The sequence below is a fragment of the Aspergillus aculeatus genome, assembly GCF_001890905.1.
Source record: "Aspergillus aculeatus ATCC 16872 unplaced genomic scaffold ASPACscaffold_3, whole genome shotgun sequence".
In the NCBI taxonomy this organism is placed as follows: domain Eukaryota; kingdom Fungi; phylum Ascomycota; class Eurotiomycetes; order Eurotiales; family Aspergillaceae; genus Aspergillus; species Aspergillus aculeatus.
In genome coordinates this window covers 1930955-1947088 of record NW_017962978.1, presented here as the reverse complement: position 1 = coordinate 1947088, position 16134 = coordinate 1930955, and the positions used below count along the sequence as shown (strand labels likewise).

Here is a 16134-nt window from a genome sequence, read left to right as displayed (position 1 = left end):
GGTGTTTCTGCCCAAAACGAGGGCGGTAATTTTAATTATTACATGTAAGTTGGTACTGTAAGATACCGTGGACTGCATTGTACGAGGTCATCTGCCAGGTCAATGGGTCACCGCCCGGGGTTTTATTGGTGGGAATGAAGGGACTGGACTGATGGCGATGATGATGGCGATGATGATGGCGATGATGAGGATGATGATGTTCGGGGTTGAGGTAATTAAATTCTGTGCTGAGCATACATAGCCTTGGTTTTAGTCGCCAGGTTGCTACCTGAAAGAGGGCCGGGTGTAAGAGCTTTTAAGTGAGGTGCAGTGGATTGGCAGGACAGGGCTGCCCTGCTTGGTTTTAGTATGGGTTCGCGGTGTACGGACGGAGACGTACGTAGTGTACTGTACAGTGCTGGTTGCGGCCAAATTATCTGGACAAAAAGCAACAGTATCTTGACTGATTGTAGATATTGACGGTGGGTTTGAACTTTGGTGAGTAGCAGGGGGTTAGATCATCGACCAAATATCTATATAGTTATAATGATGAGGTATTTCCTTCCTTCCTTCAAACCGCGGGGAAGGCGCGCGGCGGCGACGGAAAATACAAGACGTACGGTTATCCGCCACAACCGGCACATCCTTACGTTACCGACTGGATGATTGATGATCGATGGACTGATTGACTTCTCGCCACTGAGCTAAATGACATTCTAGAAGATTAATGCAGATTTGTTGTTAAGATTTTTTTTTTTCTCGCGTTAGTCCCTTGGGTCTGAGGCATCCCCCCAAAAGTCACATCACCCTGGAGATGGCTTGCTTGAAATCCCTCCATGTGTATAGTGATTCCTCCCTCTATCGAGGACCAAAACAACTTCCCCCTGCATGAGACAGTTAGGAGGCGTCAAGACCTAAATCTTGTTGAACTGTCAGCCTACTTGCCCGCCTCTTCTGCCTGCTTTCCTGGTTTTGATTGAAGGGCAATTGGGTCGCGACTGCCACCAGGCTAGAAGGACAAGAATTGATGACTGTCAGAAGTTGGCCACCCGTTGGCAGAGGGGAGATGTGCAATTTGTTCTTCACCGACTCCTCCTCTCAGCCACGCTTCAATTGGGAGAACGAGTCGTAGACTTCAATGGTGATTGAATTTGCTTTGTGTTCGGGTGTTTTCCATTCACTACCATAGGTTAGTTTGACTTTAGATGTCTTGTCCTCAAGCACAAGGTCCGATGACTATAGACTGGAGCTAACTACTATGTACTCGTATACTGGGGTACTTTATACTTACCCAAAATTACCATCTCGTATCTTTGCGTATTCACCCAAAGGTGAAGTCAGAGCCAGACCGGGGCCAACCCAACGCAACCAACCACTGCATTTGCTTGGGGTCTGGTCTCTGCTTGGTGCTAAACTTATCACTCAATTCCCTCTCTCTCTTACTGTACTCTCTCTTACCCGCCTCCCACCCCCCCCCTCCTCCTCCTCTACTCGATTTGACCTGCTTTCATTTTCCTCTTCCCACCCACCACCTCCTCTCCTCCTTCCCTTCGCCTCCTCTTTCCTCCTCTTCTTCTTCAAACCACCTTTCCCTTGTCAAGGCTTGGTCCTTGAATGAATATTGGCTGATATTGCTGCCTTCATTTCCTTCGTGTTTTCTCCCTCTATCTTCGTCGTAGCGTCGTTGTCCGTCTCGTTGCTCTCTTTCTTTTTCCGTCCACCGTCCACGTCGACCCGTTCCCGTGTTCGCCCGTTCGAAAAGGCCCATCGCCTCAGCTCCCCTTTCTCTTCCTCTCCGCCTTTTTTCGCCTATCCGCTCGGTTTCTCACGGTCGGCTTCCCCTCAATCATCCACCTCCCTCCCTCATCTCATCTTACTTTTGTAAGATCTCTGGTCTATACCTGGTAAGCCTTCAATCGTCCTCCCCAAGTACTTTCCCTCACCGTGTCACGTCTGCGTTTTTACTGCTTCTTTGTTTGGGGGCCGTTGTCAGCCTTCCCCACCCCATTTGCCTGCTCCACGTCCGTCCTATTCACTATCTAAACGCCCATCTGCATGCTGTGTTTGCTTGAACATCCTTTACAACACATTCTATTCCTTCCTTTCACACTATCATTCAATTGTGTCTATTGTCTTATCTGCAACGTTATCAACTGCCTTCGTCCTCGCCTCGACCGGGTTGTGGCTAATCGTTGAGTTTTCCTAGCACAGTTCGTCAAGAGATCGATCACAGCCGGTTGCTGTGACTACACTTGATCAGAATGACGACTATGGTGAGTAATCTCCGCACGCCTCCGCCCAGTATGGCCTTCGCTAACGACACATAAAGGATTTGCGTGTCGGTAACAAATACCGCATTGGCCGCAAGATCGGCAGCGGTAGTTTCGGTGATATCTACCTTGGTATGTGATCGATCCAGGATCAAATATCTTCTCGAGAACATGGAATTGACTGTCTTCTAGGCACCAACATTATTTCCGGCGAGGAGATCGCTATCAAGCTCGAAAGTGTCAAGGCCAAGCACCCCCAGCTCGAATACGAGGCCCGTGTCTACAAGTCTCTGGCCGGTGGTGTCGGTATTCCTTTCGTGCGTTGGTTCGGTACCGAGTGTGACTACAATGCTATGGTCATCGACCTGCTCGGTCCCAGTCTAGAGGACCTTTTCAACTTCTGCAACCGCAAGTTCTCGCTGAAGACGGTGCTCCTTCTCGCCGACCAGCTCATCTCTCGTATCGAGTACATCCACGCCAAGTCTTTCATCCACCGTGATATCAAGCCCGACAACTTTCTCATGGGTATCGGCAAGCGTGGTAACCAGGTCAACGTGATCGATTTTGGTCTGGCCAAGAAGTACCGCGACCCGAAGACTCACTTCCACATTCCCTACCGCGAGAACAAGAACCTCACCGGAACTGCTCGTTACGCCAGTATCAACACTCACTTGGGTGTCGAGCAGTCCCGCCGTGATGACATGGAGTCTCTCGGCTATGTCATGCTTTACTTCTGCCGTGGTACTCTGCCCTGGCAGGGCCTGAAGGCTGCTACCAAGAAGCAGAAGTACGACCGTATCATGGAGAAGAAGATGACTACCCCTACCGAGGTTCTGTGCCGTGGTTTCCCCAACGAGTTCTCCATCTACCTCAACTACACTCGTTCCCTGCGTTTCGATGACAAACCGGATTACTCATACCTCCGCAAGATCTTCCGCGACCTTTTCGTTCGCGAGTCCTTCCAGTATGACTACGTCTTCGATTGGACCGTCTACAAGTATCAGAAGAATGCCGCCATGATCGTGGACGCCAACAAGAAGGACAAGGAGGCCGAGGAGCAGCAGCGCCGCCAGGGTGTTGCTGCTGCTGCACCCATGGGTACTCCGGGTGCTGCCGCCGCCAAGCCTGGTGCTATCTCTAGCCAGCGCCGCAAGGTCATCGAACGTGGAACTCTTGACAACACCCCGGACACCAACCGTGCTGTCGGAGGGAGTGACAGGATGTGAGTATCTGAAACCTAGGTTCCGTTGTAGGGAACCCCTTTCCTCTGCGTTTGGTGCTTTGCTATGACCTTGCACGTAGAGGTCGACTTGAATTCTGGAATCTGACTAATCTCATAGTCTTCGGCGTTAGGCTGCGTTCTGCTTCAAGGGTTGCTGCTTCAGGTGCTTTTGCCGCCCGTAGCCGTACGAAGCAGGACGATGGGTACGGTGCTCAGTGGTACTAATCTGTGCGACCTAGCAGTGTAGCTTGATCTTTTCTCTCGGGATTCCGTTCAGCTTCCTGCGTGTTGACACTGTTCTATATCTATCCTGAAGAGCCCGGGCTTATCGACGATACTGGTGACCTTTTGCAGCCTGCAGTCAACCTTTCGGACTTACTCGCCAGGGGGTGTTCCCTTTACCAATCTTTCTTTACTACTTTCCTTACTGCATTCTCTGTTGGCCCTTACCCGTTTAAGATCGTCTTCCGGTTCGCCGCTTCGATCCGTCACGTTTTGTTGATCGGCTGTCTCAGGTCCTTCCGTGGAAAAAGTGCTGTTCTTCGCGTTCGAAGAACGAGATACAATTCATAGATGGAGGGCCCTGGATGGCAGACTGAAAACGTTCTAATTGTGGCTATTTTACGTCTCACCATCTCGGTCCTCATGGTTACTCCTCCGATCATCGTTCAGCCTGTGAAGACTACATCCAGTGACCGGGATGGCTTGACCGAAGGAGATTGCAAGAACGAAACAACCTGTTTTCAAGCACAACAAATTGTATCCGAGACTAGCCGCTGTTGCCCGACAATCTCTTCCGGCCTCTCGGACTGTTCTGCCTTACAGTTCCCCTTCTATATCGATTGCGTGCTTTTTGTCATCCGTGATTTTATTTCTTTGTGTTCTCAGACTGTCATAATGTTGTTATTGACGCATCAGTGGGGACGTGAAAGTTCAGGGGAAGGGTATGTGCATGGTGAAGAAGATGGCTGTTTCTTTGGTGGTCCTCCCGCTTTCGTGCTATGTTTTTTCGGTCATGCAGTGTGGGTCTTAGACTTGACGGCTGACTAGAGCCAGCATACAGAGCTTCGGGCAGCCAGGGGAGGAGCACGTCTCGGCATCTGGGTATTACGGCGACGGAAAATGGTTAGGGTCGCTTCCGGGGTGGTTTCTGCGTCGATTCACGTTGTTTCACTGATGATGTTTCATGTTGCTCTGCGTTCTATTTAAACCTCATTCAATCACATCACATATCACCAGGGACAGTTGGAGGAGGGCTGCTGCACGTTGCGGACGGGCTTGACAATGTTCGGGCATTAGCATGCTCGGGTCACGTCGGCAGCTCCAGCCTCGCCTCTAATCCTCGAATCCCACAGATTGTTATTCTTGAGCAATTGGTATCCCTTCTTTCATAGAATCGTCGTATTTTGTCGGGTTTCCGGTCCCTCCTATAGTAATTGAAGTTGTTATATTGTGCCAGATAGGGAAGGAGGGATAAGACTGACGGTGCCAGGCGGTCATGGCGGTGGCCCGATCCAGCCAATGACAGCCGACGAGGGGGGGGAAGAGGGAGGGGAGCGCGTGATCGGCCCTCGGGCCTCTGAGCCGTCCCTCAAAGTTCCAACCTTGATGTTGCCTCCAGGCTTTCAACCTTCAATCAATCCTTTCCTTCAATTGGTTTGGTGGCATTTGATGGCTCTGCCCACATCCAGTCTAGACTGTCTTAGGTAAGGTAGTACTCAATAGGTAAGCCCCCTCCGTGGGTGTCCGTGGACCAGACCCCGTTCTTCATCGATTCCATCCACCATCTCCGTTCCATCTCTTATCCCGACTCTCCTCGATCATTCTTGGCGTCAGCCTTTCCTATCCCGTCGGATCCTCAATTATTGATCAGCATTTCTCAGCAATCACAAGGATCCCGACGGGTTCCACTGGAGGAGAGATGGATTATTCCTTCTATTCTACTCCCAACCCGCAGCAGCAGCAGCAGCCTTATCCACTATACAACCTACACGGGCTACCCACCCCGGACCAGGTGCCTCGTGCTGAAGATGCCCAGGGCACTTTTCCTCATCTTGTTCGCAGCCTCTGCCCCCGTTCACCGTTTGAGACGCAGTGACCTAACCGAGTTGTTTTCATCAGGGATCACATAATTACCAGCCCTTCGATCCGAGTTTACGCTTTACGGATGCTAATGGCATTCCTTCTTTTGTCCCTCCCCCGCATTCGCCGCCCGAATCCTTGACCAAGCAATCGGTGTCCAGCAGCGATGTCGCCAACCCTCACTTCGACCGAGCTTCCCTGGAGGCCGATGATTTTCCTATCGACTTCAACCCGGGCCGAAGTAGCAGCGAGGAGAAGGATAGCGTGACACCAGCACAGTCTAAGCGGAAGGCACAGAATAGAGCTGCGTATGTGAATCCCTACTTCGTTGGGCCTTGGTTGCCTTGCGGGGTGTTTCCACTTGGAGGGGGCTCTACCCGCTGACTGATGGTTTGCTGTTTTATAGTCAGCGCGCATTTCGCGAACGCAAGGAACGGCATGTGCGCGAGCTTGAGAAGAAAGTCAACAATCTAGAGCAGGAATCCAACACCCTGATGGCGGACAACGAGCGACTCAAGCGCGAGCTAGCCAGATTCACCACGGAAAATGAGATCCTCAAGGCGACGTCCGGCTCGTTCCGGCCGCCTAATCAGCAATCTATGGGTTCGGAACCGACGACGACTGGACCGCTGCAATATTCACCCACCGATTTCAACCCGGGCTCCGACTCCACGGGCGAGCTTCCGCCGCGCCACAGAGTGACCACCTGCCAGGTCACAGGTGAGCGGCTCCTGGACGCCGGAGCCACTTGGGAATATATCCAAGAACATGAGCTTTTCAAGCGAGGGTCGCTGAACATTGCAGACGTCTACCAACGGCTCAAGGGCGCGGCTCAGTGTGACGGCACGGGTCCGGCCTTCCGCGAGAGTGAGGTGCGCAAGGCCATCGAGAAGAGCTCTGCCGCATGCAGTGACGAGTTGATATGATATCCCTGTTTTCTAGCGTATACTTCTTTCTCTCTCTCGCTCCTTTTACTTTATACACCCATCTACTTGCGAGTTTGATTTCTGGATGTTCATGATAAGTTTGGCGTTCTGCTTGGTATATGATGGGACGTCCGATTGAACGCATCACTAACACACTTACACGAGCACTGATCGACAGCGTTCGTGCTCTCAAAAGACGTGGGCGACCTCATTTGTTCGACCTTCCTTGGCGTTGAAAAGGAGACTATCGGAGGGTTGCAGCGGTGTCGTGGTCACTTGAATCGCGAAATATACATACTTGTTGAAATTTAGGCCATTCTTACTACAATTGGAAACATAGGCCTTCATTTTGTTCACCTACCATGAGCTTTTTCAGTCTGCAATGTTGCTTATAAATCATGGTCAGTGACCGCATTTGAGGGTTTTATTTAAGATAACTTCCTTAGTCATCTTATCGTCTTGTTCTTGACATAGCTCAAGTTTGAGATTAAAGAGCCAGGTCGGCATTTCCATGGTAGGAAAGCTGAATCTAGTCTGCGGACGGCAAGAGCCCAACGCTCAAAGCTGAAAGCTTTCCATTCTCCCGAGCCCAGCTCCGGACGTGCGATATGGATGCTACATTGGTCCATCTCATCAATAGGACTGCCGCCTCGATAACTGAGGATGTATCCATCCGCCAAGTGTGCGAATTGTTCGTGAGCCGCATCGTTGCCGACTTCAACAATCTGCCCATCTCGATTGAGACGAAAGCGTAAGTCACTCGCTACCGCGACGCAGCGCTTAATCCCAATCGTCATCATCGTCCTGGACCATGGGCCGGATGGACTTATTCTTAGCCATAGCCGGACGTTCATCGTCCGATGAGTCCGACCGCTTCTTCAGGCGAACGTCACTCTCCTTGAGAGCGCCTAGATCCAGGAGCAGTCTCTCGATGTCTGTACGCCCGCGCGGTTAGTGGCGCCTGCGAATAGAAAGATAGAATAAATCAGGACAGTAGTAAAACCTCCTCTCTTACCTTCTACAGTCGTGCGCGGACCCTTGAGTTCCCGCAAGGTCACCAGTTGTCTCTTGATTTCGGTGTTCCGATAGACCAGGATCGTGGGCGTGTTGCGCTCGGGATAGCCCTCGATGCACATGTTGGCCCGGATCTCGCAGAACTTGATATCTCCGTACTTGGCCGCCAGGGTCCGCCAGAGTTCCGTCAACCGTTGTGACTCGACGTTGCCGCCGGTCGAGGAGCTGAGATGGACCAAGACAAAGCAGCTGTTCGAGGCCTCCGTGACCTCGCGGGCGTAGTCGACCTTCTGGAGCGGGTAGACTTGGTTGTGGACGCTCGTTTGCTGCAGCGTAGATAGCTCGGCTAGTCGCTTTTGACTGTTGTTTGACAGTAGACGTTAGTGTTTGGGAAGACTTCTGGTCTCGACTGAAGTTGTTGACATCGTGTGAAAATCCCCGGGCGGAGCCTGCTCGCATGATCACCGTACCGGTATTGTTCTAGAAATGCCTCGTCTTCCTCGTCCTCTAGCTCGTCCAGCTCGTCCAGATCCTTGTCTTCGAGTCTATTTTCATAAGCCTTGCGCTCCGCTTCGATCAGCGCCTCTTGGATCAACGGTTCGGGGTCCTTGGGCTTCTCCGGGATGATGCCATGCTTGCGGAGGATATCATTCCTGCGGGGGTGGGTGAGCCATGCAGTTGAGGGGGTGGTGGTCGGAGAGCTGCTGACCATTCGGTATCCTCATTGGGATTGACTTCGACTTGCATTGTGAATATTGCGTTCCAATGTATCTGAAGAACAGGTTGACACGATTCAACAAATGACATATGTTGGAGGGGCATATCTCAATGCCGCATGTTTGGGGTGTTTGCACCCAAGGGGGACAGCAGCCACACCGCCCTGTGGCTCAGCCACCCACAGAAACGCGGAAGGCCACCTGGAGATTGTGTTGGCCGCCGGGCAGGAACGAGGAGGAGCTGCGGCTGCTGCTGGCTGTTACTTACGGCTCCCGCTGCTGCTACCACTGCTACCACCACTACTACTACTGCTGCTGCTGCTGCTTCCAGTCTGGCCCCAAAACATCCTCCACCTCCTCCACCATCTGCCCTCTCAATTGTCCCTGTTGCTTCGCGACTTCTCCCTCGGGACGGGCACCATTTGCTGATTGCTTTCTTTTCAACTTCTTATTTTCTGTCTCTTCTTTCCTCCTTGGAAGGATAATGAAGGCGCCGTAGTGCTTAATCCACCGCCTGCACAACGTCCGAACCGTCATACGAAACCCGCCCTTATTCAAAGCCACCATTGATTGATCCATCCTTCCACATCCCCCCCCCCACTATCAACCACCCTCACCTCCTACGGGGCTTCCCCCTTTGCTAGTTTGAAGACCACAATATAATCATATTGCTGCTGCGGCAATCCCTGCAGCCCATCAGCCATCATGAGTTACGTTAAGAAAGATGAGGACGCCGACCAGACCATGATCAAGTTGGACCGGACCTCCGTATTTCAAGATGGTGAGCCTCTTCAGTCCTCTCTCATTGTGTTGCACACTCCTGCAACAGTCGCGTTCAATCTTGATATTTGTTACTGACGACAGTCTCGCACCACTTGCGTCGGATTAGCCCGCCTGTTCAATTCGTCCCCGATATCTCCTCGAACATGCCGCACTCTCCTGACCAAGATCGCGGTCCTCCTGTTCACTGGGGAGCAGTTCCCCACGAACGAGGCCACCACTCTGTTCTTCGGCATTTCGAAGCTGTTCCAGAATAAGGACCCCTCCCTCCGGCAAATGGTCTACCTGATCCTGAAGGAACTGGCAAACACCGCCGAGGATGTGATCATGTCGACCAGTATCATCATGAAGGACACGGCTGTGGGCAGTGATGTTCTCTACCGGGCGAACGCCATCCGTGCCTTGTGCCGCATTATCGACGTAGGCGCAGACCCTATACTCTGAATTACGAAAAAGAAGTAGCTGACCGTTGTCGAACCTATAAAGGCCACCACCGTGCAAGGTATCGAGCGATTGATCAAGACCGCCATCGTTGACAAGACCCCGTCGGTTTCCTCCGCAGCCCTGGTTTCATCCTACCATCTCCTCCCTATCGCGCGTGATGTCGTTCGCAGATGGCAGAGCGAGACTCAGGAGGCAGCATCTGGCGGCAAGCAGTCGACCGGTTTCCTTGGTTTCGGCGGCAGCTCCCAGTCCCACGCCATTTCGCAGTCGAACTTCATGACCCAGTACCACGCGATCGGACTCCTGTACCAGATGCGCTCCCACGACCGGATGGCGCTCGTCAAGATGGTACAGCAGTATGGTGCGGCCGGGGTGGTCAAGAGCCCTGCTGCGCTGGTTCTTCTGGTGCGATTGGCGGCCAAGTTGGCGGAGGAGGACCCTGGCTTGCGGAAACCGATGATGCAGATGCTTGATGGCTGGCTCCGACACAAGCACGAAATGGTTAACTTCGAAGCGGCCAAGGCTATTTGCGATATGCGCGATGTCTCCGACGCGGAGGCTTCCCAGGCCGTTCACGTCCTACAGCTGTTCCTGTCCTCGCCTCGCGCGATCACCAAGTTTGCGGCCATCCGCATTCTCCACAACTTCGCCTCCTTCAAGCCCCATGTGGTCAACGTCTGCAACCCCGATATCGAGTCGCTGATCTCGAACTCCAACCGCTCCATCGCCACCTTCGCCATCACTACTCTCCTGAAGACGGGCAATGAGGCTAGCGTCGACCGTCTCATGAAGCAGATCTCCGGATTCATGGCTGATATCACTGATGAGTTCAAGATTACCATTGTTGAGGCTATCCGCACCCTTTGCTTGAAGTTCCCCAGCAAGCAGGCCGGTATGCTGGCCTTCTTGAGCGGCATCTTGAGGGATGAGGGTGGTTATGAGTTCAAGCGCAGTGTTGTTGAGAGCATGTTCGACCTTATCAAGTTCGTCCCTGAAAGCAAGGAAGACGGTGAGCTTTCCCTTTATGTTTGCAACTGTGACTCAAGCTAATTAGTCTGCTAGCTCTTGCGCATCTGTGTGAGTTCATCGAGGACTGTGAATTCACTAAGCTGTCCGTTAGAATCCTGCACCTGCTCGGTGTGGAGGGTCCTAAGACGTCCCACCCGACCAAGTACATCCGCTACATCTACAACCGCGTCGTTCTGGAGAATGCTATTGTCCGGGCTGCCGCCGTGACCGCTCTGGCCAAGTTTGGCGTTGGCCAAAAGGATCCTGAGGTCAAGTCGAGTGTCTCCGTTCTTCTCACCCGCTGTTTGGATGATGTTGATGATGAAGTGCGTGATCGCGCCGCTCTCAACTTGCGTTTGATGAGCGAAGAGGACGAGAAGGCTTCCCAGTTCATCAGCAATGGTAAGTCATGCCTGGCACATCGCGGTCAGGTTCGAATTGTGCGCTGATGACTTCAGAATCGATGTACTCCCTGTCGACATTCGAGCATCAACTCGTGATGTACGTGACGTCGAATGACAAGCAAACATTTGCTGCGGCCTTTGACGTCTCCACGATTCCGATTGTCACACAAGAGCAGGCGTTGGCCGAAGAGCGGACGAAGAAGCTCACCAGCGCGACACCCACGCTCAAGGCACCCACCACCGGTCCCCCGAAGAGCAAGGCCAACGGAGTGGCCGAGGCTGCTACCGTGGCTGTTACTCAGAAATACGCCGAGCAACTCATGCAGATTCCCGAACTCAAGGAGTACGGCACGTTGCTCAAGTCCTCTGCTCCCGTTGAACTTACGGAAAGCGAAACTGAGTATGTCGTCACCGCTGTCAAGCACGTTTTCAAGGAGCACATTGTTCTGCAATACGATATTAAGAACACTCTCCCCGATACTGTCCTCGAGGACGTGACCGTGGTTACAGTACCAGAAGAGGAAGACATTCTGGAAGAGGAGTTCATTGTCCCTGCCCCCAAGCTTGCTACCAACGAGCCTGGTATTGTCTATGTCACATTCAAGAAGCTTGCTGGCGAGCACAGTGTCCCTGTTACTTCCTTCACCAACACACTCAAGTTCACCAGCAAAGAGATCGATCCCACTACTGGCGAGGCGGAGGAATCTGGATACGAGGACGAATACCAGGTCGAAGACTTGGACCTTACGGGCAGCGACTATGTTATTCCTACTTTCGCCGGCAGCTTCGACCACGTATGGGAGCAGACGGGTGCCAACGGAGAGGAGGTCAGCGAGACTCTTCAGCTCAGCAATATGAAGGGCATTGCAGGTAAGCACATACTTCCCGACAGCCAACTGAGAGCCATCCAAATGCTAATTGTGGGACAGATGCTACGGAACAGCTTATCTCCACCCTTTCACTGCAGCCTTTGGAGGGCACCGATGTAGCGCTCAGCAACAGCACGCATACCCTGAAACTGTTCGGCAAGACCGTGACCGGGGGCCGGGTGGCTGCACTAATCAAGATGGCTTTCTCCAGCAAGACTGGAGTAACGACCAAGATCACCGTTCGGGCGGAGGAAGAGGGCGTTGCCCCCGCTGTGATTGCGTCCGTTGCTTAAATGCCTGTGGCCAGTTGTGTAAATTCTTTTTATAATGGAGGCATGTTCTTGAAAAGGCGCGCATCTAATTGGCGACGAGTGCTGCATTATGAGATTTCGAAGTCCTACTCTTTTCTATATTTTCTCTTCGTTGTTGCTCTTCCCCTCCAACCTTCCTACTTTATATTCCACCATCAATCCGAATGTCTTCTTCTTTTCTTCATCTTCTATAACCCTGGTGTCAATTTTAGATGCGATCAAAATTCTTGATGTAGGCGTACCGATTCCGACACTTGGGCACTTTGTTGCTGTTAATTCTGTTCTTCTTTGACCAGCAACCAATATCAATTTTTTTTCTATGAATCTACCTTCTCATGCCTGATGTCCTCGTTTGGCTTAGTATCACAGCTCGCGTCCTAGTTTTTTATCGGAGGGAGGTAATCGCTGGGTTGCCATCATTGTAGACTGATGCAAAGCATCAGCCAAGTAACGGTCCTTAAGTTCATTCTGTAGTTCACTCAGGCATAGTCAGAAGAATGGAGCGAGAGTTTTATGTTTAGGACCGAGGTATATCTTCAATTTCTTTCTTCATAAGTAATGCAAGCTGGTGTAGTCAAGGCTCCGCAATGAATGAGTATACATACATACTATACGCAGCTATACTAGAAACTCTCTCAGATGGTAACTATACCTGAAATGTTTTGGTTTGTGTAATGTGTATGTAATGAGGGGCTCAAGGTCGAATAGAGGGGTAAGCGAATCTTGACAGACATTATGAATGGCGGGTGCTGAAGGAGGTTTCGATGGAAGAGTGGTAATTTTTCGGATGGGATTGTGGTACTTCATATTTTCTTTGGGGGTTGTTCATTCTTGGTTTGGGGGATGGGTTTGTTTGTAGTGTCAGATATATATTTGTGTAGTGTGGCGGGTGTTTGGGTTGTAGTGTGGTTTGGGTATATGTTGTAAATTCATGTATCGAGTTTCATGTGCAGACTTCATGGAGACTTGAGATCGATGAACACACCATGTGTTGGAGAGAATTGTACTGGGGGAAGTTCTGGAACGTTATGTTCAGAGAGTGAGGTTTTTGTTTCAAAGATAGTAGACACCAATATCATCGTCGTCGTCATCATCATCATCATCATCATCATCATCATTAACAGCTTCATTCTCATCGACAGATTTAGGTGGCGACGGAATCCCCCCGGCACCAATCTGATCACTCTGCTGTTGGTTTTTGGATTTCTTGGCAAACCGACTGCGCAACACCGCATCGATCTCCTCGACCTCCCCTCCCTTCAACTCCCACGCCTCGGAGAGCCCCACGGCCCGCACATGGGCCAGCCCGTGCTGCAACGCGTGCACGAGCGTCCCCGGCGTGAAGTACATAAGGCTGGCGGCGGTGTCCTCGGAGCACGGGTAGTCGAGCTCCAGCGTGCGCCAGGCGACGGGTTCGCGGAGGAGCTGCACGCGCTCATCCAGGTTCTCGAAGAAGGTGAAGTCGAGGGTGTCGCCGGGGACGCTGAGGTAGTCGAGGTCGGGCAGGGTGAGCGGGAGGCGGTTGACGAAGGTGAGCGAGAGGCTGTTGGAGGGGTCGATCTTGAGGCGGCGGAGGGTGGTGGGCAGGGTCGGGTCGGTGAGGAGGAGCGTCGTCAGCGGCGAGTTGTCGAGGTCCTTGCAGTTCTTCAGGATGAGGCTCGTCAGCGCCGGCGGCCAGCTGAAGTAGCGCGCTAGGGCCGGGTTGGCGCTAAAGTCGCCGGTGAGCTGGAGGTTCTGGAGGCGCGGGGGCCAGGGGATTGCGGATGTGGCTGTGGAGGGAGGGGTGGATGCCGGAGGAGGGGTGAGGTGGTGGGTTCGCGGGAGGCGGAGGGTTGTGAGTCTGGTGAGGTGGCTGAGGGCGCGTTTGAACTCGAGGAAGGGGAAGGAGTCGCCCACAAGGGAGAGGTCGAGGCTTTGCAGTTTGGTGCATTTGGAGAGGGCGGGGAGGCTGTTGATTCTGTTGGTTCGGTTGCGATATGAGTTAGTTTTAGGGGGGGAAGATGAGAAAGATCGGATGGGTTTTGAGGATGTAGGTTAGCCGTACGCAAATGATACACGCGGTGCAGAGAAGACGACCAGATTCTCTTTGACTTTTCCCAGGAGTCTGGCTGTTAGACTGGGAGAGCTGTGATGGACGAGGCCGCTCAGATCGAGTCGGCGCACATATGAGCCGAGCTTCAACTTGTTTTTGCGCGCAACATGGAGCGGAGGGCTGATGGTGGCTGTGAACTGGGTGAACGAGGAACCGAAGCGCAACATGGGTTTTTCATAGAGATGTGGAATGGCGGCAGAGTACCACTGTCGCGAAACGAGGCAGCATGCGTAGAGAGTTGCTTGTCGACGATCTGCTTTATCTGAAGTGTTGGAGACATAGGACATAATCTGCACGACTATCTCCGTGGGGAGATAGATCTCATGCGACGTAGAGGCGGTCATGATGGGTGAAGGAAGGTCTTTCCATAGTAGACTCTATATGTACATGTAATGATTCTTTGAAAATGCAAAAGAGAAGGGTGAAATTCGATGTTTGTTTATGCTTGCTGTGATGGTGAAGAGCGGAAATTGCGGAGGGGAGAAATTTGATGATATCATCTGAGCGATAAGGGAATCTCCCGCATTCTCCTCCGCCTTCGCTCTCCGCTTGTCCTCCACTGCTCCTCCTGTTCGTTCGGATTCATTAGGTACACAACCATTGAGCGTGGTTTTTCTCCCGAGCTGCTGTCAATTGCTATATATCAGACATAACAATCATATTCATCATGCAATTGACCTCCCTCCGGCGGTCCCTTGCGCTACTCCAGCGTGCTTCTACCCGGTCGTGCATCACTGCAAGCTCCGGTCGTCGGGCTATCCAGACCGTCAGCTCTCAAGCGAACATTCCCGACTTTGCCTTCGCATTCGAGTAAGATATAGAGAACTGAGAACGGGGAATTACGAGCTAACTCAAATGTTAGTATTGATGGCGTCCTTCTACGATCCTCCAAGCCCATCCCCGGAGCAGCTGAGTCATTGGCTTTGTTGAAGGAGCAGAACATCCCGTTCCTTCTGTTGACAAACGGCGGTGGAAAGCACGAAACGGAGCGAGTGGCTGAGATTAGTGAGAAGCTGAATGTTCCCCTGGACGCAGAACTGATCGTCCAGAGTCATTCGCCCTTCGCAGAGCTGGTGCATGGGACGGAGGGTCCAGGCCCCTTGGAGAACAAGTGCGTGTTGGTCGTGGGAGGAGAAGGCGACCGCTGTCGCCAAGTGGCACATCAGTATGGCTTCAAGAATGTGGTGACTCCTGGCGACATCTACATGGCAAATCCAGCCGTCTGGCCCTTTCGGTCGTTCAAGGACTACTACGAAAAGATCTCCAAGCCCTTGCCAAACCCGAAAGACCCTAGTGACCCTTCGAGGGGGCTGAAGATCGATGCGATTTTTGTCTTCAACGACCCGCGCGACTGGGCTCTGGACGCGCAGATTATCACCGACCTCTTGCTCTCCTCGCAGGGTGTTATCGGAACGCTTTCGGAGAAGAACGGCCGGACTGATCTTCCGAACCATGGCTATTTACAAGATGGCCAGCCGCACCTTTACTTCTCGAATCCTGACCTCTGGTGGGCTGCGAGTTACCATCTGCCTCGTCTTGGCCAGGGCGGATTCCGCGAATCCTTGGAAGGTATCTGGACGGCAGTGACCGGAGGTCCCGACAAAGGTGTGAAGCTCAAGAAGACCGTCATTGGCAAACCTTATCAAGGAACATACGAGTTTGCGGAGCGTCAATTGTTGCGCAACCGGGAGAGGATGTTTGGCGCCAAAGTCCAGCCACCCTTGAGAAATGTCTACATGATTGGTGACAACCCGGAGTCGGACATTTGCGGTGCCAACAGCTACCGCAGCGGACATGGTAGCAAGTGGCACTCCATCCTCGTTCGAACTGGTGTTTACAGTGGCGGTGAACCGACATGGACCCCTACAACCATTGTCGACAACGTTCGCAACGCGGTTGAGTGGGGAATCAAGAGCTCCCAGTGGCGGGCATGAAGGAAGAGTGAGCTGGCTTGGGTTTATCATGAACATGCTTAGCGAACTGCATATATTCTGCATCTATAGACTTCCATACTACC

At 52.3% G+C, this 16134-nt stretch overlaps 6 protein-coding genes across 6 annotated transcripts; 4 read left to right on the top strand and 2 right to left on the bottom strand.

The window, feature by feature from the left end:
• Nucleotides 1–1845: 1845 nt before the first annotated feature.
• ASPACDRAFT_114005 (casein kinase 1 family protein) lies at nt 1846–3641 on the top strand. Its single transcript, XM_020195762.1, has 5 exons — nt 1846–1883; nt 2191–2252; nt 2309–2381; nt 2442–3498; nt 3590–3641. The coding sequence occupies exons 2-4, from the start codon at nt 2241–2243 to the stop codon at nt 3473–3475; spliced, it is 1119 nt and encodes a 372-aa protein (XP_020059510.1). The 5' UTR covers nt 1846–1883; nt 2191–2240; the 3' UTR covers nt 3476–3498; nt 3590–3641.
• Nucleotides 3642–5392: 1751 nt separating this feature from the next.
• On the top strand, nt 5393–6479 carry rsmA (putative bZIP transcription factor (Fcr3); the record flags this gene model as incomplete). Its single annotated transcript, XM_020202362.1, has 3 exons — nt 5393–5527; nt 5593–5861; nt 5960–6479. 3 exons carry the CDS (start codon nt 5393–5395, stop codon nt 6477–6479), a joined length of 924 nt encoding a protein of 307 aa, XP_020059509.1.
• Nucleotides 6480–7259: 780 nt separating this feature from the next.
• Nucleotides 7260–8240, bottom strand: ASPACDRAFT_23884 (phosducin family protein; the record flags this gene model as incomplete). Its single annotated transcript, XM_020199235.1, has 4 exons — nt 7260–7414; nt 7483–7853; nt 7964–8146; nt 8203–8240. 4 exons carry the CDS (start codon nt 8238–8240, stop codon nt 7260–7262), a joined length of 747 nt encoding a protein of 248 aa, XP_020059508.1.
• A 193-nt stretch (nt 8241–8433) lies between these two features.
• Nucleotides 8434–12334, top strand: ASPACDRAFT_113993 (coatomer subunit gamma). The gene is made up of 7 exons (XM_020195761.1): nt 8434–8768; nt 8799–8990; nt 9099–9409; nt 9476–10442; nt 10496–10843; nt 10900–11715; nt 11775–12334. The coding sequence occupies exons 2-7, from the start codon at nt 8915–8917 to the stop codon at nt 12005–12007; spliced, it is 2751 nt and encodes a 916-aa protein (XP_020059507.1). The 5' UTR covers nt 8434–8768; nt 8799–8914; the 3' UTR covers nt 12008–12334.
• Nucleotides 12335–13078: 744 nt separating this feature from the next.
• Nucleotides 13079–14461, bottom strand: ASPACDRAFT_58116 (F-box domain protein; the record flags this gene model as incomplete). Its single annotated transcript, XM_020203313.1, has 2 exons — nt 13079–13982; nt 14070–14461. The coding sequence occupies 2 exons, from the start codon at nt 14459–14461 to the stop codon at nt 13079–13081; spliced, it is 1296 nt and encodes a 431-aa protein (XP_020059506.1).
• A 323-nt stretch (nt 14462–14784) lies between these two features.
• On the top strand, nt 14785–16051 carry ASPACDRAFT_23727 (putative HAD superfamily hydrolase; the record flags this gene model as incomplete). The annotated part of the gene is made up of 2 exons (XM_020199220.1): nt 14785–14927; nt 14980–16051. The coding sequence occupies 2 exons, from the start codon at nt 14785–14787 to the stop codon at nt 16049–16051; spliced, it is 1215 nt and encodes a 404-aa protein (XP_020059505.1).
• Nucleotides 16052–16134: the final 83 nt, after the last annotated feature.

Excerpts from the sequence above, each read along its gene's own strand:
- ASPACDRAFT_114005 (XM_020195762.1), top strand. Across the intron at positions 2,382-2,441 it reads TTTCGGTGATATCTACCTTG|GCACCAACATTATTTCCGGC; the intron begins GTATGTGATCGA and ends ACTGTCTTCTAG.
- ASPACDRAFT_113993 (XM_020195761.1), top strand. The coding sequence starts at position 8,915 with ATGAGTTACGTTAAGAAAGATGAGGACGCCGACCAGACCATGATCAAG. Across the intron at positions 9,410-9,475 it reads CCTTGTGCCGCATTATCGAC|GCCACCACCGTGCAAGGTAT; the intron begins GTAGGCGCAGAC and ends GAACCTATAAAG. Across the intron at positions 10,443-10,495 it reads CCCTGAAAGCAAGGAAGACG|CTCTTGCGCATCTGTGTGAG; the intron begins GTGAGCTTTCCC and ends TTAGTCTGCTAG.